General features: G+C 37.9%; 1 protein-coding gene across 1 annotated transcript in view; it reads left to right on the forward strand.

Annotated features, from left to right (window-relative positions):
• Nucleotides 1–27,695, forward strand: part of TOX (thymocyte selection associated high mobility group box) — a gene marked incomplete at its 5' end in the record, with an annotated part of 216,294 nt that overhangs the window by 106,834 nt on the left and 81,765 nt on the right. Inside the window, 2 exons of the mRNA XM_084205341.1 lie at nt 6,779–6,844; nt 22,815–23,057. Coding sequence (XP_084061467.1) covers nt 6,779–6,844; nt 22,815–23,057 — 309 coding nt within the window. The remainder of the gene's footprint in view (nt 1–6,778; nt 6,845–22,814; nt 23,058–27,695) is intronic.

Raw genomic sequence — 27,695 nt, forward strand, 5'->3', positions numbered from 1 at the left:
TGACTTCTTTTTGCCATTCAGGCATTTTCACCCAATCTCATGGTTTTTCAGTACACTCTTTTGCTGATAAACAAGGTTTATGGAAGGAGGGAGGGAAGACAGCAGAACAATCAAAGTTGATAGTACTAGATTGTTTTTTGACAATTTTCCTGTGATAGTCCTTCAGTGAGGTGTCAAGCCTCTTTCCTGGGAAGGGTGCCTGTCTGGAATGCATTACTGTAACCTGTCTTGGGCAAATTTAAACGTGTTCAAGTACAGAATACAAAATGGAGTTTAGGAGACAAAATGGAGTTTCAATTTAATACAAATGTACTGCTTTTCCAAACTGTGTCAAGAAAGGGATTTTCCACTGTGTATAATGTTTACAGAGCATTATCTTTAATGGTTGCCATAACAAGATCAACTGTTTCTTTAGCATAGCAATTTGATGATTTATGTTGTATCCCATTATTATTTTAGTGTCTTTTCAGCAGCTCTGAGTAAAACAAAATATCACTCTTTGTCATCAAGCAACACGAGACAATATCCATTCCTGGCATTTGGTTTAAAATAAACAAAATTACCTATCTTTAAAATTTTTCAGGATTAGTGGCTTTTAGATAATGTAAGTTACAAATGATATATATAACCTATAAGCAGTAAAATCACAAAATCACTAGAAATAAATAATCGTTTTACACAATGTTATTGCAACTTCATAAAATGAAACATAACAAATTGTGCTGGGGCACCATCAGAGTAAGGTAAACTATGGTTTAATGATATAACTTAAGTTTACATTTAAACCTAAATCTATCTTCCAGTTCAAAACTAAGATGGGAGAAATTTGTATTTAGATTATGTGATTAATAACACATGCTTTGAAGATCTGTAGGATCCTTTGAAGAAATCGGAATGTCAAGACCAAGTGGCTTTACCCAGAAGATGAACTTATTAAACATAGCACCTTTCACCAATATCATCATCTCTCCCCTTGCTTCTCCTCCTTTAATGTTTCTATTTTAGGATATCACTTGTGGCCTATATTTGTGCACAGGACATTGTCCAAAGCTGCTCCCCCTCCACACCCCTGTCCTAAGCCTGCTTTGGCATCAAAAGCCATTTGGGCTCATGTCCCTTGTGCTTCCCTGCCCACCCTGCAGCTGGATGAGATGCAGTGTTGGCACATTGTGCTCCTCTTCAGTATGAATGGGCAAAAACTGAAACATTCATGTGCTTGATTTTTTTTTCTTTCCCAAAGTTCATATAACTATGCCTGAAGAAGTTGGGGCACACATTATATATTTGCATAGAAAGAGAGAGCAATTATGCAATACCCTCAGAAGTCAAAAACGGGATGAAAAAGGAGCAAAATAAACTCTTATTTCACAACAACAGCAAAGAAATGTTACAAAGCAAGGAGAGGTAGAGGGGAGAAATGTCATTCTCCCTGTAATCCAGATAGCAGAGGTGATCCTGGCAATGAAAACAGAGTGACTTGGTATAGAGGAAGGTAGTTCAAGAGGAGGGGAGAACTCAAAGCTAGGCTGAAAGCTTGTTTAGCATATGTGTCTATGTGGTAGCTGTCCCCAGAACAAGGTATGTGATGCTAATGCAGATATTCATCTGCATTTATAATCACTGTATGCGCACATAGAGTTACCAGTATATAAATATATTTTATTTCAAGTTGTCCTCTTTGGTTCTCAAGCCCTTCTAGCTTTTTCTGCCATCTTGCACCCTCATTTTTGTATTCCAATGCTTTCTGTCTAGTTGGGTGAGCAAATATACATTCTCTACATCAGTATCACCATGAGAATTTTTGTTGTCTGTTCAACCTGTTTATAATATCTTTGTGACATAGTCCATGCAGGGTGTTTTAAATTTAAAGGACATTAAGAATGAATAAAATATACTGTTCTTGCAAGTTTTGCTACTTCATAATCTCTATTATAAATGCTGATAAAGTTTGCTGCAATTTAAATGAGAAGATGAAAACAGGTTCATGGCCATACATTGTGTGACTCTGGTGTGATGCCACATTAATGGAAGGCAGAAGCCAGCCATGTATCCCTTAAAACACCTTTACACTCTGGGCATTTGCTTAACTCTGTCGTACCTCTTGCATCAGTTACAGGCAGTCAGTGTTTATGTAATTACATCCCTAACTTCTATGAGTAAATTGTGTTTAATAACAGCAGTTGGGTATTTTATGCATATTGGTTGCTGAACACAACAACTTGTCTTACAAAGGGTCATTCTGAGGGGGTTTCAAACTGGCCATGCCATAGTGTTGCCTGTATGTTTTATTTATAATATTAATTTAAATAAAGAATATTATGCAATCCTGAATTCATATTAGAACTATTTCCCAGTTATATTTCTTTTCATATTACAATGTGGTCATATTCTTTGTTTGCTCTCACCCAAACTTCTCATGCAGTTACACTTTAATGTGAAAAGAAATGTTGTCAAGAGTAATTATTATCACACACTAGAACATTGTATTAGCATTCACATTTAATAGATTAAAATGAAAGATTTCGATATCTGGTCTTAATGATACTGAGGGATCTTGGAGACACATTGGGAAAGCTTTATATGAAATGTCATATGATATATTTCCATCATACATAGGTTCATAAAAGACAGTTCATTTAACTGCCTGCCTTTGTGTTTCTCCTGTTCTGTTGGGATGAATCATCCACGGGTTAAGTGATGCTTGTGCAGTTTCTTTGCTTGAAATCAAGCACAGTGAGTGGCAGGAAAGCTTAGGGAATGCAAGCTGAGATTGCAGACCTGAGAATGATGAGTACAATAAGACAATTTTGGAGGCATAGAGTATAACCTGGAAGGACACTCTGGTAGTTGAAGACATCTTTGAGCCATATCTGCTCATCTTTAGACTCACTCTGATCCAGATAAGGTGCTTGAACTGTTGTTGCAAACACCTTACTTGTAAAGCTGAATTCCAGGTGGATATAGCATGAATTAAAAGGTGCAGGTGGAGACTTGTGTCATGCTGCAGAGCCTGAATGTTACAAAGCAGTCTATTAAAGGTGAAATGATTCAATATTCTTTTCTGGGGTTTAGGGGCATATTTTGGAAGCTTCTAAGCAGATGAGAAAAAAATATGAATAGAACTTTCCAGTTGATCCAATTGTTGGCATTTTTCCTTCAGTTTATTGTTTTGATGTGGGATAATCACATTTGGGCAAGGTGAGCATTGTATGTGTGCTGCATCAGTTTTTCTGAACTTTTTGTTATTGAAAACTTGTGTACCTTTTTTTGGCTGGGGTGGGATGTACAGGTCATCTTTATTTCACACCGCTTTGGTAGTTGGGAAAGGGGATGATGAATAAACAAATCAGCATTGCAGTAAATATTTTGTTTTATTCTGGTATACAAAGATCATATTTTCACTCTTTTATAAACATTTTACTAAACATTGAGAACGTGAAGGAGGTATCTCCTGGCAATACCTGCTGTACAACATGCATGTGTATATGCCTCATCCATTGAGTTTATGGGTGTTTTTCAGGCTCATATCCAAAGGCTTAATAACTGCAAAGTAGCCATGCACCCCACTGCACTGGACTGAGGGCAGATAATAATTTAAGCAGCAATAAATGTAGTACAAACACTAACATGGCAAGAATGTTATTGTCAGCTGATGCATTACAGTCCACAATCTGCATATATAAACACTACAAAAAATACACATCCCATCAAATCTTGCTGACCTATATAACCTATTACACAACATCTTGCACATACTTCTGACAAGCAGATGCTAAATATTGCAGTGACTAAATTCCATGCTAGAATATTGAAGAAATTAAGTAACAAATCAGACAGCTGCTCGGTATTTTTAGATGTTAACAGGTCACTCAAATTTTACAAACATTATGCATCGATTTATTTTTCTGAAAATTTAGCCTAACAAATTAATCCAAAATGTTGGAGAAGGTCATTTCTCATGTAAGCATCAATCCCCTTACATTTCTCATGTAAGGTCAAAAGGCCACGAAGTTTAAATTTACACATATTTTTTCTGGTTTTGTTTCTCTGAAACATGCTCACATAAAGCCCACAGACCATGGCAGAAATAAAATATATTTCAGAGCTAAATAGAGGGCCACAAACAACAAACAGGAGAGGCTGAGATCCAATATCCTGTCATGCCAGGGGGACCACTAATAACAAGGCACTGATTAGGTAGGCAGATAATCCAAGAGCAACACATAGAATTACAAAAATTTCAGTATTCATGGAAAAATACCTTAGGGAAATTATTCAAAGAATGCAGATTTGGTGATTGTAAGCTTGGGAGCAAGGACAGATGACCAAACATTCAAAAGAGGGAATTATATGAAAGACTAGTTTACTTCATAAAGATTCTTAAATCATAGTCTCATGCATTATGGAAGGCAAAATAAATTGAAATAATCCTTGACTGTATCTAGCCAGTAGACAGAAAAGAAAAGAAATTTCTTCATATTCACTGCAACCAAACACATGCAACACAGTATTTGAATTATAGCAAAGCTTGCAATGTATCACAACAAATGTATGAAGATAACGAGGGAAATTCAAAAGAGGAGACTCAAGGAATTATGGTTTCCAGGGCAGATAGGACTCCTATAACCAGCAAGGGTAACTATCCTGTCCATGAGATTTCTTATAAATATGATATGGATTGCATCTGTTCCAAAAAAGATATCAAACCTCATTCTAAAATGTCTGAGAAATGATGAGTTTGCTGTTGACATAATGCTTAATTACCTCCTAAAGTAGGAACTTGTATCTTATTTCAGGGCTGAATTTCTGTAACTTCCATTTCTCAACACTAGATCTCATTATACCACTGTCAGGAAGGCTGACATCTTGCTATCAGACATCTTTCCAGGGTGTAAGTACCAATCACAGTGATCAAGGCACCTTTCAGCCTTTCGTCTGACAAGCTGAATAAGTTGAGCTCCTGTAGGCCTTGCACTGGAGTGCTTGCTTTCCAACTACTGGCTGTGAAATCTCTCTTCACAATTTCACCTGTTCATCTGAGTAGAAGAAACAATGCATTTTTTTCCAATCCAGATACTAAATTTTTCTTCTCCAGAACTCTACTTTGAATGCTTGAGAAAGCTAAAAGAAATGGTACATGCCAACAAGAGACAAAAAAGAAACAAGCATCAATCTCTATATTATGATCTAATCTAACTATGTCTATTCTGTCAAAATTTGGAAATACTCTATTCCCTATGGCAGATCTATGTCTGTGGTGTAATCCTTTCCCTCCCATGAAACTAGGACTTCTGACAGATAGTCTGTGACTATTAAATAGCTCTGGCCAAGAAGGGCAGACCATCAGCTGCTGTGCCAGGAGCTGGCACTTGTTCATGTTGCTGCTGCTGTTACAAGCCTTGTAGCCTCTGGCAGAGAAAGAGGATGAACAGCTGGAAGCAGAAACCTTTTCAGCCACCTCAGCAAAAATTGGAAGAGCTATCTGCCAAAGACACAGTTTAAATTTGCCACCTTGGGCTCCTAGTATATAGTGCACCTTGCAGTTAGAATATCCCCTGAAGCTCAATGCTGATCAGGAAATGTCCATGGGATATTTCACAGATACCTTCTGTGGGAGCAGAGCAATCTCAGTAGTAGGGACTTCTTAAAAAAGCTGCTGTGTCATGCAAAACAATGGCTGATGTCCAAAATATGTCACTTTGAGCATTCACACAAGGGGTCAGGTGCAAGTTATTTCAAACAGACCTCATAACAGCTGGAAATTTGTGGTTCATGACTGGAGATAGAATTCCTGCTGTTGTTCATTTCTGCTTAAAAGGTTTGAAAAGATTTTTCCTAGCTCCTGAGCAGACACTGGGACTATCGTTGCCCTGTTGGTACTGCCACTTGAGTGGGTGTGATGAGAGTTCTGTGGGGACATTTTCCAGACTATGTAAGAAATCAGTAGTTTTACACTTCTTTGTGCTGGTACAGGATGAGGCTTCAGATCTGACAGTTTTTCTCCATCTAGACCTTCAGATTTTAATCAACTCCTTTCTATGACATTTCCGTTACTTCTTAACTGCAGTTGAGAGGCCAAAAAAAAAGAAATAAAAAGGAAAGGAGACAAGGAAAAAAGCTTTTAATATATTGTATATATTTCCAGGAATGGTATTTATCATTTACAGATGGTTATTTTTGCAGTTCTGATTATGAATGTTTACTTTATTCACACATCAAGCAAACTATCCTCTTACACCATACGGATGGGAGGTATACTCTTTCATACATTCAGATGTCTGAAAGCTGTCTGGAAATCTATTTCCTACTTTCTGACATGGGAACATTTCAGTTGGAGGGGGTTTAATTTGTTTTGAAATTTCAGCTCTTGTTCTGCTCAGAAGCTAAAGTTGGAATCCATTAAGATGCATTTTAGTACAGATTCTATTCTCATTTTCTTTTCTCAGTAAGTGTGCAATTCACTTAGTACTTCATTGCAACCAACAGCAATATGTATACATGGTGCACAAAATGAGGCATTTTGTTTTAAAACAGATTGCAGATGAAAGGAAACCATTCATTTCTTCCTTGGTAGCTGTAATTACTAGAGCGCTAATTACTCCAAATCACTGACATCCAGGGTCAATAAGGATGACAACAGGAACATCAAAGACAAGATGCACACATGCAATTACAAGTCTCTAAAACCAGGCTGTAATATTATTTTATAGCAACTGTTTTTTTCAGTCAATGCTAAAAAACCGAGTTTGCTGAATGTTTACTATTATTTCCTTTGCAGTTTGACGGTGAGAACATGTATATGAGTATGACAGAACCAAGCCAGGACTACGTGCCAGCCAGCCAGGTGGGTTAATTAATCTTCTCTGCCTTGTTTCAAATTGTAATTAAAAAAATTCAAAGAGTTGCATTGCAAATGAGTGGCACTATCAGTAACTGCTGCAATCAGGAATAATCATAATTTATAAACAAAGCATTTAAGCCTTGTTTCCAGTTAATGAGATAGAGCTGATAAAACACCAGAGTTGGCGTTTGTTGAAAGATACTACCTTGTTTCCTCTCCAGAATGCAAGCAGCTGTTTTGCCAGCATGATCTTTCCTAAACAGTTGTTTTACCTTCAGGAAATAAAGTCTTTACAGGTGCAGGTTATTTGTTTATCTGACTGCAGACAAGTTAATCATTATAAGCTATGCATGTCACAAATATCTTTAATTATCGCTCATAGAACAGTAGAAGAATTGCATTTTTAGCCCTAATCCTGTGTCTGAGGAATGTTGCTATTATTACACAATTAGCAGTGGGCTTAAGGCAATGACTTTGCCTTCTGTAGCCTACAGGCCAAAAGGCTTAATGTGATGTATATTCTTTATTTTTGAGCCCTTTTCCTTTGGGGGAACCATACACACTAAATTTTGATACTGGATGTATATTAAAATATCTTCTACCTTTCCACTTGACCTCAAAGGTCATAATGATTTCTAACAATTACAATTGTAATTACTTCTTAAAAAGCAAAAATTGTTTTGAAAGTATTGTGTTGTCTCCCTGTTGCTACATCTGTAGGTAGGGGGGAATTTTTCATTTACTTCACACGTTTCAGTTTAACTATGCACCAGTAAGTGGTGGGAATAATGCTGCAGATCAGTTCAATTGTGTCAGAAATTGCCATGAATAACCAGACTTGTGGTCTGTGTCATGCAATATTTCAGGCCAGTGGTGTCTGGTCTGACAAAACCAGGAGGCGTATGTGCAAAACTCTTATTAGGTGGGGAGTTTGAATGAATAGTAATTACGTTCAGATAAGCTGGATCTAACTTAGGAATCAACAGCTTTGGAAAGTGTGCATTCAAAACTAAATGTCTTCATGAAGGGGTGCTCTTCAGGTACACAGGTTCCTTGGGGGCAGAGAAGCAGGAGGTTGTGTGAGATGAGTACATGGTTCAATCAAAAAGACCATCTTTAAAGTGTTCCACCATGTTGCTTCCCAGCTTTCTGTTGAAGTCATTCTGAAATACCTTTAGAGACCAATAGTACTTTGCATTTAGGAGTTGTGCATGATTGAACTTATTCAGCTAAGAACCCTCCAAGATCCAGAGGTAGTTTAGAATAGAACTGTTTGATTAAAAAATGAAAAATTATATTATTAATTTTTCTCTAACCATTAATCCAAAAACTGTACTGACAAGTTTTAGTATTACTATTAGATTAAAGCAGCCTAGTATCATCTCATTCTTGCCTTAAGGGTTTTGAAGTGCAAGGGCTAATTGAATTTGTTTGAAACAGTAGAAATACAAACTGTGTGAATGATTGCTGTTATCAGGCAGCTGCTACCTTTCAGAGAATCATTATGTCTGTCTTAAATAGTTTTGAATAAAGAATTGCAAGTCCACATTATACATCAGAATTATTTTTCTTCTGTTGATATTTTTGTACTGTGTATGCATGTAGTTTAAATAATTTAAATGGCATATTGAAAAATTAAGAGTATAAGTTTTAATCTTTTATGTGGTTTCTACATGTGCTAACAAGGCCCAGATTCTCAGAGATATTTATGCATCTAACACTCACTGGTTGAAGTGAAAGTAAGGTTCTTAAAGTACTTTTAAAGAGCCAGACCTAGGTATTTTAAATGCAAATTACTTTGTCTTCAAGGAAAAAAAAAATATCTCAAATGTGACGTTTCCAAATTCAAAGTTGTCAGAAAACCCTGAATTCTTACTGAGGGCTGGAATCAAGAAAAGGTTTATAGCTTAAAATCTGACCATGAAAAAACTGAACTCTGGGGTGTCTGGCTCCCAGGTGGAGTTCAAAACCCAAAGGCAACCTCTGTCTTTTGCTGGGGGATTCATGTGGCAAGAAGCAGCTCAGTTGCCAGGAAGAGTGTTTTAACTTGTTACCAAGTGTGCACCAGTCAACCAGCCTTCTGTGCCTGGTTGAGAGTAGCTGCCAGCTGCTGGGCTGTCACAACCTCCTTTCCCTTGCTGGGATTTTCTCCTGGTGCTTACAGTGTTGCAGCGGTTTTAAGTGACTACACAGAATCATAGGATGGACTGGGTTGGAATGGACCTTAAAGATCATCCAGTTCCTTCCACCACGTCATGGGCAGGGAACCTTCCACTAGCCCTGGTTACTCAGAGCCCCACCTAGCCTGGCCTTGAGAACTTCCAGTTATGGGAAGTCCACAACCTCTCTGGGCAACCTGTGCAGTGCCTCACCACCCTTATAGCAAAGAGCTTCTTTCTGATGTCTAATCTAAACCTGTCCTCCTTGACCTATCACTCCAGGCCGTGGGGAAAAGTCCCTCTCCAGCTTTCTTGTTGGTTCCCTTTAGGTACTGGAAAGCTGCTCTAAGATCTCCCTGGAGTCTTCTCTTTTCCAAGCTGAACATCCCCAGCATTTTTAGCCTGCCTTCTTGCCTTCGCAGAAGAGGTGTTCCAGCTCTGTGTGGGCTGGAACATATGTGAAAGCCTGATAATAACAGTATTTGGAAAAAAAAAAAGGAAAAAAAAAGAGACAAAACAACTTCTCTGAGAGCAGGAATATGGGGTGTGATGGAACCCTGTCTCTCATATTTCATCAAGAACCTGTGACTGTGAGAGGAGCCTTCCCAGACCTGTTCCTGACACAGACAGCTGCTAGTCGTTCCTCAAAGGAGCTAAACAACTCTTCACTGGCAGTGTCTGTAAAGTCTTCGCTGACTGTGATGGGGCGCGTTCCTTTCTCGGGCATAAGCATTTGGTGGTCAGCCAAATCTGGTGAACTGACTACCATTTCAAAACCCAGTCTGGTAGTTAAAACTGGAAAAAAATACAGTATTTCCTGCTCTGAAAACAGAGCATGAAAGACTGTGTAACATACAGGGGAGGAACAGTAAAGGATGCAATTGTATTTTCTGACCATAGTTTTAGGACTGTTTGTTTGTTTTCCTGTCACTGTTACTGGATGTAAAACACATAAGGCCATAAAAAGAGAAGAGGAAATGTTCTCTCTCAGATGACAGCATAGTTACTCTAATCATAATTTTGTCCTATGTCTATTTTGCACCTGTGCTCATGAGTCTTGCCATTGCATGACCTCAGTGTGAAGAATGCAGGCTCCTTCCCACCCTCAATAACTTGGCTGTTCCCTCACAAGATCAGAGATAGGGGTTGAATCCTGTCAGAATGAGAAGTGAGTTAATTACTCTGCTTTTCTTGGTGCGTTCACATCTGCTAACTAAAATATGGATCCCACACGTAAGGAGATACATAGTCCTATCAGAAACTTTTACTGAAGCTCTGGTCATGCTGCCTGAGTAAGACATGAGCATCATTTTTTAATTTCAGAGTCTGACATAACTTATTTGGGAGGTGGGCTGGCAGGCTGAGTCGTGGCATGTAACACCAAGAACCGAGGGGTTTCCACTTGGCTGTCTTCAGGATTAGGAGACCACAGAGGCAGGCTTGCTGGGGTCCTGATGCATGCTGACAAGCACCTCGGTTCTTCTGTTTACTCCAAAGTGTTCTATCCAGAAAAACATCACCCTATATTATTTTACAGGTTTTAATCAATTTATCCCCCTTAGGCTAACATAAATAAAAGCTCAGCCATTGCACAGGAAAAAATATAGTTTTGTTCCTTTTGCTGTATAACATCAAACATCTGCATAGTTTGGTAATTCAAGACAAGTTGCCTCACAGCATCCCTCAACAATAATTATCATTTCTGTTCAGTTTTCAAATCAGTACATGCTTTGGGACTTACAGACCAAGTTGCTAAGTAGCAACATATGGCTCACTACTGTTCCTGTGATGTTGCTGCAAGCAAATAGCATAATTCTATACTTGAAATGATTTTTACAGAAAGCCAGTGCTGGAACTGAGCCAGAAGAGTAAGTATACAGTAAAAATTAATGATATTCTTTTAAAGCGTCCCAAAAGGCTGTTTGGCAATGTTGTCTCTGTGTACATTTTATATATATGTGTAAGTACTGCATTTTTGGTTACAATATATGTAGTACAGGACTCTACACTGAAGGCATCTCCTAAATTAGTTATGCCAGCCATATTAACAAACATACACAGTAAAACTGTGACATTTTCACTACTAATTGCATTTGGATCTGAAAGTATTTATCGTTTTAAAATAAAACTATGCCAACTGATCTGCATTTGAGATTCCCACCAATTATTGTTTTCTCCCCATACCTATAATTGAAACATTAGACATGAATTACTCTTTCTGTTATTCCTCCTCCTGTAATTTGTGGGCCCCACAGAGCGCAGTATAAAATTAAATTGCTAATTTTACATTTCTTCCTAGTCACAATATGGAATGTAATTCAGGACTTTGGGGTCTGCAGCACAGGAAAACATGAACTTGTGCCAGTTGCACAAAGTGTTGCATGAACTGTTGCACAAAGCTCTAACAAATTTGTAGCCTTCCTGAGGCCTGATAAATGTTAAGGTTAATGAGTGCAGCTGCCAAATTCCCTGCAAGATCCAAAGGGAAGGGATGAGAACAGGCCTGGAGCTGATGATTTGGGGCAGTACCCCTGTTGTCCCACTGGGAAGAAAAGATCTGAGGCAGAGGAAGGAATACTGCTTGCTCAGAGGTGGTATTTTCCTGCTTCCCAGAGCTATGCCAGGGAGATCTATCTAAAATATATCTGCATGCTCTTTGATAGAGAGGGCACCATGGGTATCAAAACTGTTTTGTCCTATACATCTACGGGGTCAAATAGAATGGATTGACATCCAAAAGAGAGATTTTTCATATTAATATTGCCTTATGCGCATGGTCCTGCACATAGCCTTCATGTATTTTTTACATTTTTATACCATAATTTTTTTTATTGTTAATGGCTCATGTGAAGTAGGGATGGATAGATGCTACCTAATAGCTTCCCTCTCTTGCTCTGTTTTGGTCCTTCCCTGTAGGTAGGCTAGAATTGCAGGGTACTGCCAGAAGACACAGCTCTTCAGTCTTGTTGCCTGCAACAGTCTCCATCAGCAGAGCAGGGCAGGAGTTGGCTGTTTTGGAAAGGATTCAGAAAAAGCAGCATTCTCAGATGGAGAATCATTACATGGTCCAGTGTAGTCTCATGGGTACACACTACCCTGACCTGAAGTCTAGCACAATCCTTCCCTAAAGTTGGAAAGCTTTTGCTTTGGAAAAGCTCATTATTTGAGAGGCTGCTCCACAGTGAAAAGACATTGCTACCTGGGCAGTCTGCTAGCTGGCTGCAGTCCAGGACTGTTTTGGACCATACTCTACCTCCCTCTTCCTGATCCACTATCTTTTCATTTCAAAAATAGGTTATCAACAGAAGGGAGTCTACTTCTTGGTCCTCCATTTCTCTGAAGCGATCTCTAAATGCCACATTAAAAAAAAAAAAAAAAAAAAAAAAAAGAAAGAAAAAAGGGACATAGGTTAAAATGGCCTCAGAGAAAGAAAAATATCAGGCAGGCCTTTCAGATCCTGAATGAGCAGCTATAGGGAGATATAATTTTACCCTGCCTTTCACTTTTGAGTAAAACATAGTCTTTTAATATTATCTTAACATCAGGCAGAGTCTAGAAAGAACAGAGTTCCTGATAAAAATACACCAACAGTTGCATTTACAAGGCTATGTATTTATAGATATGCATCTTTAGAATCATAGAATGGTTTGAATTGGAAGGCATCTTTGAAGATCATCTAGTCCAGTTCCCTGCCATGAGCAAGTTGCATCTTTCATTAAATCAGATTGCTCGAAGTCTCATCCAACAGGACCTCAAAAACTTCCAGTGATGGGGCACACACAGATTCTCTGCACAATCTCTTACAGTGTCTCATCACCCTCACAGTAAAGAATTTTTTCCTATGTCCAGTCTAAATCTGTCCTCTCTGTTTAAAACTGCTTCTGCTTGTCCTAACACTACAGGCCTTGCTATAGGGTCTTTCTCCATCTTTCTTAAAAGCCCCATTATATACTGAAAGGTGTTATAAAGTCTCCTTAGAATGTCCACCAGGCTGAACAACCCCAACTCAGCCTTTCATCATAGGAGAGGTGCTTCAGCCCTTGGACCTCTGTGCTCTTCTCCAGACCCAAACTGACAAGTTCATGTTTTCCTGTGCTGCAGACCCCAAAGCTGGATGCAGTACTCCAGATGGGGTCTCCCAAAAGCAGAGTAGACAGGCAGAATCCCCTCCCTCCTCCTGCTGACCATGTTGCTTTTGATGCAACCCAGAACAAGGCTGGCTTTCTGGGCTGCAAGCACATTGCCAGCTTATGTCCAGCTTGTCATCCATCAGTGTCCCCAAGCCCTTCTCCACAGGGATGTGTTATATAATGTATGAATGTCTTTAGCTTTAATGCAAAGTGTATGACCATGTACTATGTATATATTCAAGGATATTTTCTTTTTGTAATCAAATGCCTCAACTTTTATAAAAATATAAGTCAGAGTTAGGGCCTGTTGGCTGGAATTTTAGAGCTTTTACAAATTTCACTTTAAAGATGTAACTCAGGTGAAATACCTTTATCCTTTTTTACTCAAATTCATTTTAGTCAGTTCTGTTCAGTAGGTATGGAACTTGCACTCTGACCAAAAGAAGAAATGTATATGACCTTCTTATCCCTGAAAAATTAGTTTCTTAAACATGCCTAAACTTAATGCATCTTTCATTTAATGCCTATTCTATAGCGCATGCTATAAAAACACTAAAGAGGGCAAAATCTAGTTCCCTAAGGATCCTAAGCAAACATCTCCATAATTACAGTTGTGTAAACAAAAGTGTCCCTCTCCAGCCTTCAAAAATCATTAGCGTGGATCTGTAAAATTGAGATCATATCAGAAACCTCAGCAAGTATAACAAATTTTTCAGCATTCTATTTGTCTTCTGGCTGTGAAATCTTGCACTTATATTTTCTTTGCAGCCATGTGGGCAGAAAACTTTTTAATGAAACAGGTTTGGAGGGTAATTGCATAGCTACAGAATTTTGGGCTTTAGAAGTAAATGTCAGATACTTCTAGAGTAATGCTAAAGTTGTGACCTTGGCCCTGTTGAATACACAGTGATCCTGCGCATCAGTTAAAAGTATATTTCTTAAGAGTTGCACATGAGAGTGAAGTAAAGTAAACATTGCATCTTGTCTTAGCTGTGGCATCAGGATGACAGCAACTTCAGTGATAGGCCCACAATAAATCAATAAAGTAAAAACAACAAAAGCTATTATTTTACCATGAAAAAGGTAAACAGAAAATCAATCATCAAATGATGAATTCTCTGCCCAAAACCCAGAGGTATTTTTTCACATATCACAAGAGAAAAGGCACTGCCTTTTGCTGTGCATGTCATGAGACAACTTTCTGTTTAATGAGCAGCCAGTATAAAATATCCTTCAAAATGTTTCCCTCTGCTCCTTCATGTACAACTTTTTTAGCATGTGAAAACGGATTACAGACATCATATATTTTAGTTATGTAGTTTCCTTTCCAGGAAACGTTACAGGTCAGCAGCGTGGATGAATTATGGGATGTAACCATGGGAAATGTTAAAGGCAGTATTTTTCATCTGAGCTTCACATAAAATGAACCTTTTTCGGTCCATAAAATGTCTGGAAGAATTACGTGAATTTGAACTACAAATTAGACCAATTACTATTACACTGTCCCTTTTGGCAAAGGCTGCCACAGTAGAGTCAGTTTGACCTGCTGACCCCTGACCGAATAAACCGATAAGATGCCAGTCTTTGATTAATCTAGTTAGTTTTACAAAATCTGGCATCTCAACAAGCCCAAACTAGTTACTCAAACCAGTCTTCAATGTAACATTCAAATGATCACTCCGCGGAGTCCCAGAGGTATTCATTACAGACAAAATTGCTCTTGTTGCCTCGCATACAAGCTGAGTTTTCAATGGGAAATGAAAGGCTGCCTGGAAAAATAGGCCACCTAATTAAGTTAAACTACTCTAGCATTTGGCTTGACATCTTCATTACTCAAAATTAAAAAGATGCTTCACTTGAGCACGCAAGTTACTATTGTTTATGTTGTTTTTCTTTTAAATTGGCTTCTTACATAGAAGTCTGTTTTTCAGAATTATGTCTCGTAATAGCTTGCATATTTCTTGCAGTTTATAAAAATGTCTTAATAGGTACTACGCTGCTTATAGTTTGTGTGACATCAGTAGGCTTGAACTTATTACTGGGGTCCCAGCAGTCCCAAGCTTACATGACACTTTATTAAGAAAGGGCCAGATCCTGCCACTTTTACTTGCTTAAATAATCTGTACTCGTTCATATATTCAGCACTTCCTTGGCCTTTTTCCTGTAAAGTGCTGGGTCCAAAATCTAGGCGTTAAAGCCAGGGGGACCACTGGTAGGAACTGGGAGCTTTGATCTGCCTCACCTTTCAGCTTTTCCTGTGATTGGCACAGGACTAAACTAAAGTTACATCATAATTGCAAAGAATAGCCATGCCTCTGTTTTGATCCTCCTTTTCTCAAGTGGTGACATTTTGCATTAAATCAGATTTTTTTCTGGCAATTTCATCAGTCATTCAGCAGAAGTGTAGCACAGGTAGGACCCACTCTCCTTTTGAATAGTGAGAAGCCATCCATTGTTTCTGAGCTTTTCTAAGGAAAGAAAAGAGAAAGAAGGAGAAAAAAAAATCCCGAACAAAAAATAAAAGGATCCTTTGTCCTTCATCATTGTGTGCCCTGAGTACAATATTGTTTCATCTTTTGGTGTCTTTCTCAGAAGGGATATGGAAATTTAGACAGAATATTTGCCCCCTAAACAGATATACTTAAATGTAAATCTATACTGCTGCTATTTTAAGAGCATTTAAAAATGTAAACATGTGAAGAGCACACTGTCTTGATTGCTGGTTTAGAGTCTATGCTATGATGCTAATGAGGCTTCTGACAGGTTAAATGTGGTGTATCATCTATATTTTCAAGCAGCAGGATTTGTGAAGATGTGACTTCTATTTTTTTTTAGTTCCATTCTGCTTATTAAATATGTATATTGCTAGTTTTATTACCCAGTGCTTTGTACTGAGCATAATTGAGGTATGTTTTGCAGAGAGGGTCTCTAAAAAGTTTTTTATTTCTAATATGCTTTTTATCTCTAGTTGAAAAAGAATATTTAGTGCACGTAGTAACTGATTTACAGAAGTATGTCTTGTAGTGCAGAGTTCAGGATTGTACCATACATGATGCTGCCTGCATTATAGTACAGACCAAAGCCTGTCAAATAGGACCCTGAGTTACCTTAGGAATTTTAGCTTTCATTAAAGTGTAGTAGCAGTAGTAGTAGTAGCTGTAGTAGCAACAGCAGCAGCAGTAGTAGTAGTAGTAGAAGTATAGTAGTAATAGTAGTATTAGTAAGAACAAAAATAATAACAAGAATAATAATGATAGTAGTAGTAGTAGTAGTAGACATTGTGGGAGAGAAAATGCCTTTCTTTTCAGGAGAGAGGAGTGCCAAGGGTGTTGGACAATGACCACACTTGGATCCCCACTGGGGACATCCTAAGGAAAGTGAAAGATTTGTCACAGGTTAGAGGGACAAGATTCTATTTTGGGAGCTAAGGATGCTCCATTTGTGCCTAAAGCTCTTGTATATTCCTAAAGAACTGCTTTGGCCATTTGGTCAGTAATTTGTAAAAGACTTGTAGTTTTCTTTTAATTTTATTAAAAAGTTCTAAATAGGAAAAGTTTACAGCTGTATTCGTGTCTGAAGGGAAGTTTAACTCCTTCAATAACATTATTGGTGTTTGCAGGCCCCAGATCCTTTAGCCTCTTGTAATATTTTTGCTCCTACTTATTTTCATCCTTAAACTGTGTTTCAATTTAAAGCCTCCATTGAAAACACATTTCCCAGCAAACAGCTACACTATATGCATAAAATTAATGTAATTAATGAAAAGACTCTCAAGAATGAAATCTTAAAAAGAGTTTGTTGTTTTACGTACTTCTGTACACATTGAAAATTATGATTGTTGAAAATTAACAATATAATTGTCAGCACATTCTCTTTCTTGAAAACAGAATTCATCTGGTACAGGAAAATTAATGTTTTGCTTGGGGCTTTGGCCTTTAACTAATGCAAATTAGAGAAATTGATTAACACAATACAAAAAAAGTTATACCTTCCCCTGTAATACATTTTTGATAGCTGTGGTTTGATAAATTAGTATATTGTGTGTTTTTAAATGAATATGATTTATTGCTGTTGTCTACCATATGAAGAAACACAAAAAAATTGTTTTCAGGATCATTGACTTGAACATATCAATGGCACTGTTGGACAATTCTTGCTGAGTGTTAAGATGATTTATGTAACACACTGAAGGTTTCCACAGTAATGCATTATAGTCTTAAGCTATCAAGCCTTGTTCATACAGAGACAAAAGCAGCTAAAAAACACTTGCTTCTGAAAGTCTTCCATTTAGAAATTAGAGATAAGGTTGATCCTATTAAAACTCCTGAAAATATCCACTGTCAAATATATTATCCTGACTTTCAAATTTGTATAAGGTACGTGGCTGTTTTTCCCCTTCTAATGAGCTCATTGTTTTTACATTACTCTCGATTCATAAGTATTTCAGTTATGTAACAACGTGTTCAATAATAGAAGAGGAGACAGCCTGAAGCATATATCTTTTAAAAACTGGCATCTTTCCACAGTTCAGACGCAGAAGCCTTGGTGCAAATGAAAAATTAAGACACGCTCTACATAGTTGGCAGAACCATTCATATCATTTAAATTAAATATCTATAGGCAAATTCCCAATTTTTAAGGAACTGTTTCTAATATGAGACTGTTGAGTAAATGCATGATGACTGATGCAACCACTGAGCACACGAATCAGACTTACTTAGTGAATGTTGTCTTCTCTACTGCCATATAGGAACAATTTTGCTCTTTCCAGAGGGATTTACACTGGATGTTTGAAAGCTTGCTGCCTCCTGCGGTCAGTCTGTTTGAGCCGCCTCCTTTGATTTGCCTTCTTTGATCCCTTTTTAAAGTTGTATTAAAATTATTTTTAAACATAAGTAAGTTTTGCTGGCCAATTTGCAGTTATCACTGTAGAGTACTTAAGGACAGGGGCTGTATTTGTATCTGCTGCCAGCATTTCCCTTTTTTTTCTAATGAGTAACCTCAAAAGCAAACACTAGATTTTTAGATTTATTTTTTTGCATTTGTGTTATCAGCACAGCTGGATGCAGAGCCATAATTTGAGTTATGTGTTGCCAAAGTAAAAAACTGATTCCTGACATACACTTCCTCTCAGTGTCCCAGTTTTTCCTCTCCTTCCATAGCTCGTTGCTGGATTTGACCTGGCTAATTGGCTTAAAAAGTAAATTTAACAGGACCAATGAGGTCTTTCTCAGAAACAAAAGCTTGGGTTTGGGTTGGACAGTGAGTCAGGGTTCAGTGTTCATATCGTTTTATTCTGGCAAACTTTTCTCATAAAATGATATGCTAAGGTAGCATATAGATAGGCCTCCTGATGTCAGAGTGGGCATATCAATCATTTATTTTATAGAGTTTACATAATTTCAAGCAGAAATGTCACAAATATTTAGCCAGACTAAAATATAGTCCTCTAAATTTGGCAAGACATTCCTAATTCAAAAATCTTTCATATGATTGTGTCTATAGATAGCTCAAATGTAAGGATAATCAGTTCTGAGGTTCCCACTGTGTAGATTCCATCTGAATTAGACTGAAATTTGTTTATAATAAACACAGGTGTAATGAAAATGCTCTTTAAAATAAAGAAAAATTTAAGCCTGTGTCTGTTCAGTGCTGTGCAGCTGGCTTAATGGTGTTAATTTGCAGAGGGCTTTCTCTCTGGAATGTAATAAAGGCCTAGGAAACTCCCCTAAACTGAAGACCTGATTGACACCTCTTTCACTCCTATAGTCATGAGTTGAAAGTGAAACCACTGGCAAAGTTCCTAGTGGAAAAGTGGTAAAGAAAATAAAGAATTTATGCTACCTTTGTTTGTTTGTTTTGGGGGTTTGGTTGGTTTTTTTTTCTGTTATTCAAAAGTGAAAAGGTGAGCTTGCTGAGGTTTCTGTGACCAGTAGAATAAAAAGGAGCTATTCCATGTTTTTCTGAATAGAGCAAGTCCTGCTGATAGGAAAACCAGCCATGAAGGAAAAACCCTTGGAGTGGAGGGGAAAGACTCTAACCTTCCCCATCCCCAAGAAAAACCTAACAGAGTTGAAACTACGGGCCACCATTTATTATGGATACATATGAGCTGTACTTGTGACTTGTAGTTGGATACAGGGAGTACAGCCTTCTCTGATGCTCTGGATGCTAGATAACTGCTTTAATTAGAAATTTCAGATAAACTGCTTGTGTTGGAAGAAGTGGTGCTCTAAGGAAGCCCAGAGGCTGGGACAGGATGATGACTGGTCTGGGAGTGGGAGTTCTTGCTGCAGGGTTAAGCTTGAGAGTGCCTTTTTGGTAAATTTCCCTAAAATTTCTCTTTACAGAAGAAGGTGACAATACAACATTCCACAAGAGCCCATTGCCAGCTGTGGACCAGTTGCATCAAGGGGACCCCAGATGGTTACTAAAATAGGTTTTCCAATGGCAAGGAGAGAGGTGGCAGGAAAGTAGGAGTGGGTGTTTGAAGCTTGTAGCTGCTATTCACAGGATAAGCATGTGTCCCATTCCTCGTGCCTTTCCTCCAGGCACAGTTGCAACAGCCTTGTTCCTGGGACATGCTGGGTTTGCTGCAGATGATTCTAGGAATTTTGGGTTTGATATGCCGGTGTGCTAAGTCATTACAAGCATCTGAACTGAGCTCCTGGATGAGAACAAATGAATACCAGCAAATCACTGTTGAAGCAACTTCCCTGAGGAAGTTATGTCTATATGCCTTACATGCACACAATACTGAGCATGGAAATATGAAATTGGCTGAAAATGTAAAGTGAATAGGGTGCTCTGCAGATTCATTTGAATATCTGTCCATGCCATTAGCATATAACTTGTATGCTGCCTACCTTTACTGAAATAGTACACTAGTTTATGTCTTAAGGAAAAAATAAAAATAGAAAAACATAGGAGATACTATAATTTGAATTATATGTTATTTGGTGTATCATTACAGCTTTTGCTAATCTAATCCTACTTTTAAGTGTAGTGAACATTGATATTGCAGGTGATGCGGAATCAAGTACACTCTTAAATGGTTCACAAGCAACAGCCATTCTGTGGCTTTGGGGTTTTTTGTAATTAATCAGAGAACAAGCATTTATTTAAAATTCTTAACCCATATAATATCTATAACATTATTATATACCTACACATGACACAGCTTGGATTGTGGAGCTGCTAGTGCTTCCTTCTTAATAAGTGAAGCTAATGTCCTACTGGCAGTTAATTGATTCCACCATTTTTGAAGTATTACTTGTTAAAGACGCATTTGAAACACAAAGAATCAAACGTAAAGCCTGGCCCATCCATAAGACATGCAAAAAGAGGTGTACAAATAAGCAGATATGCTTAGTGCCTCCAATATCCTGTCAATATTTGATTTAGGAATATTTGCTTTTAGTAGCAAACTTAAGTCTCACGGGATTGTATGGAGAGAGGAAATAGATGTTAATACTTTCTACCTGAAAAATCCAGGGAGAGAAAACTCTTTTGAGGCCATAAGTCTTTTGGGACACTAGAAAAGACACTGTTGAACATAAATGTCATCTTTTCACAGCTAATGAATCCCTCCTGGAAGCTGTAGGCTACATGGATCCAAGCTCACCAGGATTATGGTTACCAAATCTAAGTGTACCTGCAGGGATAGCACTGGTCGAGGAGAGCATTATGGGTGTTATCCCTTCCCTCATTTCTCTTCTCTGCTGCTTAGTTATTGTGGTATTAGATCTTAAACTCACTTTAGACACCTTTTCCTTCATCATGGATTTTATATAATAGTAATTAGCAACTAGCTAGTATATGCATTGTCCCTAATACTTTTATTTGGTTTTGCAAAATTTATGCGTTGCTATTGAGTAAATGTGATGTTCTCTTTGCTGTGTTTAAGCCTTCTCTCCATTTAGTGAGGGTCTATTTTACTGTATTTCCCCTTGGAGAAATGGCTGCATCATGGCTTGTAAAAGTGGGGGCAAATGCAACTTACAGAGGTCAGTAGACTTGCACCAGAAGAAAGCAGGGACAGAGGGGGAGCAAACTCCTGTGTTGGGGGTGAGAAATACAGCTGGAATGCATGGGTAGAATCAAAGTCCTCACACATAACAGTGATGATATCACTGTCAAACCCTGTTCTGTTTTTATTTTTGGGGATTTTACTTTGGCCTTTCCAGACTAGATTTCCTGTTCTATTTTATAATAAGATATTTGATAAAGAAATTAAAACCTTTTTGGGAAAAAACAGAGTAGCCAAAACCATGGCAGTGTGCATTAGAGGTGGTTTTTCTGTGTTCACCAGCTCGCTGAAAACATTTAATACTGTTTGGTTTTGGTCTGATTTAAGTTTACATATACATGCTCATACAGAGAGTAACCTCAGGCATCAGGAGGACATTATTACTATGATGACTAATGAAAAATCCCTTTGTTTATAATTTGCCATCGATTCTTCCCTTGTCCTTCTGCATGAATTCATGCACTGTATTATCCTCCATTTGGAAACTCATTCTGGGGAAAACATTTTCTTCCAATAGCTACTCTTTGAAACTGTGCCCTCATACTCATCCTTTCTGGTGATACTTTTCAGGAGCAGAATATATTTAAATCCTCGCATTTCCAGAATTAACAAAAGCAGCACTCAGAGCAGGACTGCTGTGCTGAAGAGGGGCAGGAAGGGTGGGAGTAGTCTCTGTGCTATAAATCTCCTGACTGTGGGCTTGGGATGTGCAAAGACTGATCACTTTGCAAAGGAGTTGGCTGTTCTCAGAAAAGCAGAGCAGGCTTTCAGGCTGAGCCAGTGCAACTGATCTCTTTAACCCTTTATTATGCTCACCTTTTCCTTTTTAGAAATATGCTCATACCCACCCTACCCCACAAATGAGCCTACCTGCTGTACAAAAACTGTAGATAAATAATAGCAATTATCCACCTTGGTGCATTACTCTGACTTTGCCTGTGGCTTTTCCTTGGATCAGATTGAGTTGGATGACTTAATGGCAGCAGACAACACAAGACTAACATTTATTTGGTGGAGTTACTAATTCAGATAACTGACAAAATGTATGTATAATTCAGTTTATAGATTAAGAAAGAAAAAAAAAAGATTTTTTAAAAAACTTCAAATGCATTTTTATAAATGCAAAGCATACTCATACTGAGTATGTTCTGTTTCTTTTTCTTTCTAGCTGAGTAAATGCATGGCACTCCCAGAAGCATAAAAGTGGTATCTTTCTTCACTATGTAATTCTTGGTCTGAGTAGCAGGAAGCAAAATGAACCATTTTGTGCCAATATTAATTTTATAAATTGCATTCCCTTTTTCACAATTCCCATGAAAAAGGTATTCAGCTAGATGAATACTCTCGGAAGATTTTAATAGGACCCTTGAAATCTGTTTGAGTTCACCTTCTTTTAAAAAAATATTTCCAAGGGGAAAATATCATAGATTCTTATGACTTAGAGGCATTTTTTCCTCCACACATAATGGTGAGACTTCACTTGTATAATATATGGGTCTTGAAAATATTCTTTATTAAGTTGTAGATTGTGCTTAGAAGTATGTGAGTTTGGTTATTTTTGTTTGTTTTGTATGACTTTTATTGTTATTATTGACCAGTGCTCATATGATTTTCATTGCAATTTCTGTTTGTTGGTTTGTTGGTTTTTTTTCCAGTCTTTTCCTGGCCCAAGTCTCGAAAGTGAAGATTTTAACATACCTCCTATAACTCCTCCATCATTGCCTGACCACTCCCTGGTGCACTTGAATGAGATAGAGTCTGGGTACCACTCTCTGTGTCATCCCATGAACCACAATGGCCTCCTTCCCTTCCACCCTCAAAACATGGATCTACCTGAAATTACAGTTTCCAACATGCTTGGCCAAGACGGGACACTGCTTTCCAATTCCCTCTCTGTGGTAAGCACTTTTAGTCTTTCCCTTCTGTTCTAAGTGCAAAATCATGGAAATACAGACCTGTTTGGAATCCTTCAAGGGGGCCAACACCTGCCCCACTCAAATTTTGGAGTGCCCTGGCCTGACTCTGGGGGTTACGTTGCATTCCCTGGGTCAAATCTTCCCCTCTGCGGAAGTGAGGGGGAATTTTCAGCCGAGTTCTTCAAAGCCAGAGTGTTACCTTCTACCCCCTTGGGTAGAAGGTCATCCTTTACAGAGATCTAAATAATGACAGAAAGAGGCTCAAGGCTCTGACCTCTGCTGGAGCAGGGTTTGGATCCAGATGGCTGTTGTTCTGTATTTGTCTGATGAGGCTCTTTCCATTCTCATTTGCATGTGCTGAGAGATGTACAAAAATTTAATATCTCCTTTCTTGTTTACCGCACGTTTGGAAAACAGCAAATGTTATTTCTGATTCTAGGCCAAATCCTACAGCCTTTTTACAGTTCCCAGTCCTTAGCCAGCCAGAATCCAATTGAAATGACTGGACAACTTGCTTATAAAGTCTGTCAGATAGTCATTATGGTCATAATCTTGTGAAGCCTGAGATTGTAAATCACTTATTTGAATGTTAAATTGCTTGCAACAACTGCAGAGCTACTTTACACGTTACATTTTCAAGTGGGCTCTACAATTAATTAGTATACTTCTTGCATAGAAGCTCCAGACAAGATTATTTCACATTGATGTACAATTCTAACCCAAAGAGTTCAAAATCCCATGAAAGAGGATGGAGCCTGGCATTGTGTGTATCCCACGGCATTTCAAGCACTAGGTGGGCTAAATGGGCTGCCCAGGAGTTGCAGATCCCAGCAGCCAAAGATAAGAATCTATTGTTCCCAGAGATAAAGGGTCTGGGCTTCTCACCATAAGTCCTGCACTTAGTGACTGAGGCTGTTTAGGCTTCCCAGCTTGCTAGCTCCCCACCACATTATCTAAAAAACATAAATCAGTCCTGGGAACCTGAGGGCTGACGCAACACATGGAGGTTTGGGTAGTGAGGGATCCAGGCTCAGCTCCCATCAGCCTCTCAGGCTAACAGCCCCAGAGTCAGGGGCCATGGTGGCTTGAAAAGACTTAGTTTACACCAAAAACCTTCATTGCAACTTAATTAAAATAAAGCTACCTTGAATTTGAGGAGCTCTGCATTCCCTCCGAGGATGCCCAAAAAAGCGGAAGGCACAAGTATAGGCTTCTTATATGTTGCACAGTTGTTATTGATTTACTAGGATGTTGCACACTTTGTGTTTGAGGTCAGAATCTGACCCCAGGGTTATGTTCAATAATGGGAGGAGTGGAGGAGAGGCAGATTCATATAGAGAAATAGAAATATGCTCTATGGAAAGAGCCTATATTTTCCTTGCTCGTCTGCAAAGCTGATGGCATGCATTAAAGAGCTTGAGTGAAATCTTGTGTGGGGTTCTGAGAATCAGAACTATGAAAGGACTTGAAAAAGTAAGAGAAATGCTTGACACTCTAGTCAAGACAGGCAGTATTTCATTGAATTGACCTCTTTTGAGCCATGGTTATGGCTCAGAACTGTGCATTCTTTTAAGCTGTGATGTTTCACATTAACCTTTTGCAACAAGCTCTGAACAAAGGGCCTTGAGAGCGTGTAGATCATCGCAGTGAATAATCGCATTGAGGGAAAATACAAAAAAATTGAATAATATAGCTAGGCAATTTTGCTGTTGGAACTTAGTGAAGATCAGAAGAGATGAAAATCAGATGTCAAGAAAATATGTGCTGAATTTTGACAATAATTTCTGAGGATTTGTTCAATAAATAAAGCATGATCCTTGAAGTGTCATGTGCTAAGTCAGCTGTTATCCCTAACTTGCGTGCCCTTTTTGCACAGGAGCACCTCTTACCTAGCAATAGTTTGAACTCGAGCTGGCTTCTCTGTGCAGGGGATGAAGCTACAGCTCATGTTAGTACAACTGGGATGATGTTAACACCTCGATTTCATACAGTTCAAATGCAGTTTGGCAGTATAGCTCCTCTGATTTGAATTTGATAACTTGAGAGAAATTAACTTGAGGGAAGTAATTTAACTCTTCAGTGAATTCAGTGACTTCTTCAGTTAATAGAATGACCCCATTGTTCTTTTGGCTTTGCACTGATGAAGAAAAACAGGGGATTTTGTAGAGTTAACATTCTTTACTCAGTTTTGAATCTTTATAATCCAGAACATTTAAATTTTTTTTTCAGTATGACTCTTTTCTTGTGGTATTACTCATCTCCAAGTTTCCTTTTTACTATCTCATCAAACTCTGATCCATTTAACAAGTTCTTGTCTAAATCACTCCTATATTGCCTCATATAGAACATAATTTATAAGTTTCTGCAATCTATTTAAACCCTTGGTTCCATATAATTTCTAGTATATCAAGTACCGTTTAGTGTACTTGGAAAACATGTGTCTCACTTCATTTTTCAGGGCACTAATGGGTATTTTTAGAAAAAATATTCTTAGAAGCAAATCTGTTGGCTGTTCTCTATCCCTAATTAATTTCACATCTTCAGCAAATTTTACTTACATTGGGACAAATTCAGCTGCACTGCAATGTGCCTCTAATAGAATTTGGTTATTTTTTTCTTTTCTTAAACATCCTTCTTTTTAGCTAGTTTTTAACCCATGTTGGTATTTTAGCAATAATACCCTTCTATTTTATCTGTGTTAGAACTAGTGTTTTTCAGTTTGTATTCTTATAGACAAAACATTACCTAATACTAGCCAAATGTGAGAAAGGAATATCAGTGAGCTCAGAAACAGTTAGAAAATAGTTCATACACTAAGTATAATGTTTTTCTTCCATCTCAACTGCCAGGTGTTTTTAGATGAGGATTTCTGTGATTTTGGACAGATTGAAAATTGAGGATGTACCCTTCCTAAAACCCCTTCAAATCTCCCCCCATCAGAAGTCCCTGTTTCATACTGTGCAGTGCTCCCTCCAAGCTGCAGATAAAATCCCTTTCAGTAAAGATGGCAGGATTTACCCCAATCTCTCTAAGAATTCTCCTCTGCAGAAGTGCTTAAATACACACAATAAGAGCCCACTACCAGCTCAGTGAATTCATACTAGGGATTGGCTTCTTACAGATTCTTACACTGTGGGAATTCTTTCTAAAAAAATTTTTCAGTGCTGGGAGATAAAAATTTCTCATTGCCATTGACAGTGTCTTAAATTTGGAATTAACCTTCTTTGAAGTTTTTTTGATTGATTGGACTTTCATACTGCATGCCAACTATTAAAAACAAAAAGAAATCAAACAACAAAACCACTAAAATTTTTCCTTCTCATTATTCTGCTGTCAGTTCACATATTTACTTCTATGTTTGTATATTTCTGTATTCTTAGTTGATATATAGAATATACACATGCACATGCACGTGAATTTCTATCATGATGTCACATACAGATTTCTTTAAGCTCTCATTATATCTGGATATCAGGGCTTCAGAAATCTACAAAATTTGTGCAGAATGTGAGTCAGGGTGGTATTAACCCACAGTCCAGCCCCATAATGGGAACCCTTAAAATCCTCCTTCAAAATGGATATGACTTCTATTCCTGCTTCTTAAGTGGATGCAATTTGATATAGATAGAAGTGGGTTTTTAATGAAAATGTACTTATAGTCCTGTTAACATGTTTGCTTCTGTATAATGGAATAGGGATCCCTTCCTGGTTTCCTACCAGTTGAAGACTGTGTGGGTTTGGTTAGATCCCAGCTGGGGCTTGACCTGCCAGCCTTTTTCTGTTGATGTGAGTTTTCCTGAAATATCCCAAAGGACATTTTCAAGGACCACAAGAATTACCCTTCTAACATTTGCAAAAAAATGCATGTTTTGTGAGAATGTGGATGTGTTGGATGTGTTCTATAAAATGAGTTTTACTGTGTATCAATAAAATTATAGACATTCTAGTTTCTTTACTGTATCCTATAGATAGTTGGTTTTTCTGCAAGAAACCAGGGTTAAAAATCACAGTGCTGTTTTTACATAGTTGGAAAAAAACCCAACCTATTTTTGGAATGCTTTCATTTGTAATCTTGTGCTGATCTTTTTGAAAATGTGGCTCACGATGGTATAGAAAATTTACGAGAAAGAAATAGAAGATTTAAATTTCTTGAAATGCTTCAAATTTTTGGGTTTTAAATTTAAAGTGGAAAATATGCTAAAAGACAATAAAATAAGGGATTTGATTTCCCCAATGCTCGACTTGTGCTGGCAACAAAAGCCACCATAATGTATATACTTAGGTTTATTGTCATTTTTAATATACAGTCAAGGCACACTTTGAATTCAAAGACTACTGTACAACTGTTTTAACAACCACCACATCAGTAGGTAATGTGCAGGACATATGAAACTGAAGCAAAAATATTTCTTTAGGTCTCTAGGGAGTGCAGTACATCAAGGAATTCAGATATATTAGAGCAGCATGAATTTCTAATATGTTGCTCTTATGGAAAAGACCACTGGCATATTGAATAATGCTGCTTTCAAAGCAGAGCAGAAAATGTGATTACAGACAATTTCAATGCTGTTTTTAAAATAAATATTTTTGAAATCTTGAGGTGTTTTATTTCATGTAATG

This window comes from Fringilla coelebs, assembly GCF_963513975.1.
Source record: "Fringilla coelebs genome assembly, chromosome: 1".
Lineage (NCBI taxonomy): Eukaryota > Metazoa > Chordata > Aves > Passeriformes > Fringillidae > Fringilla > Fringilla coelebs.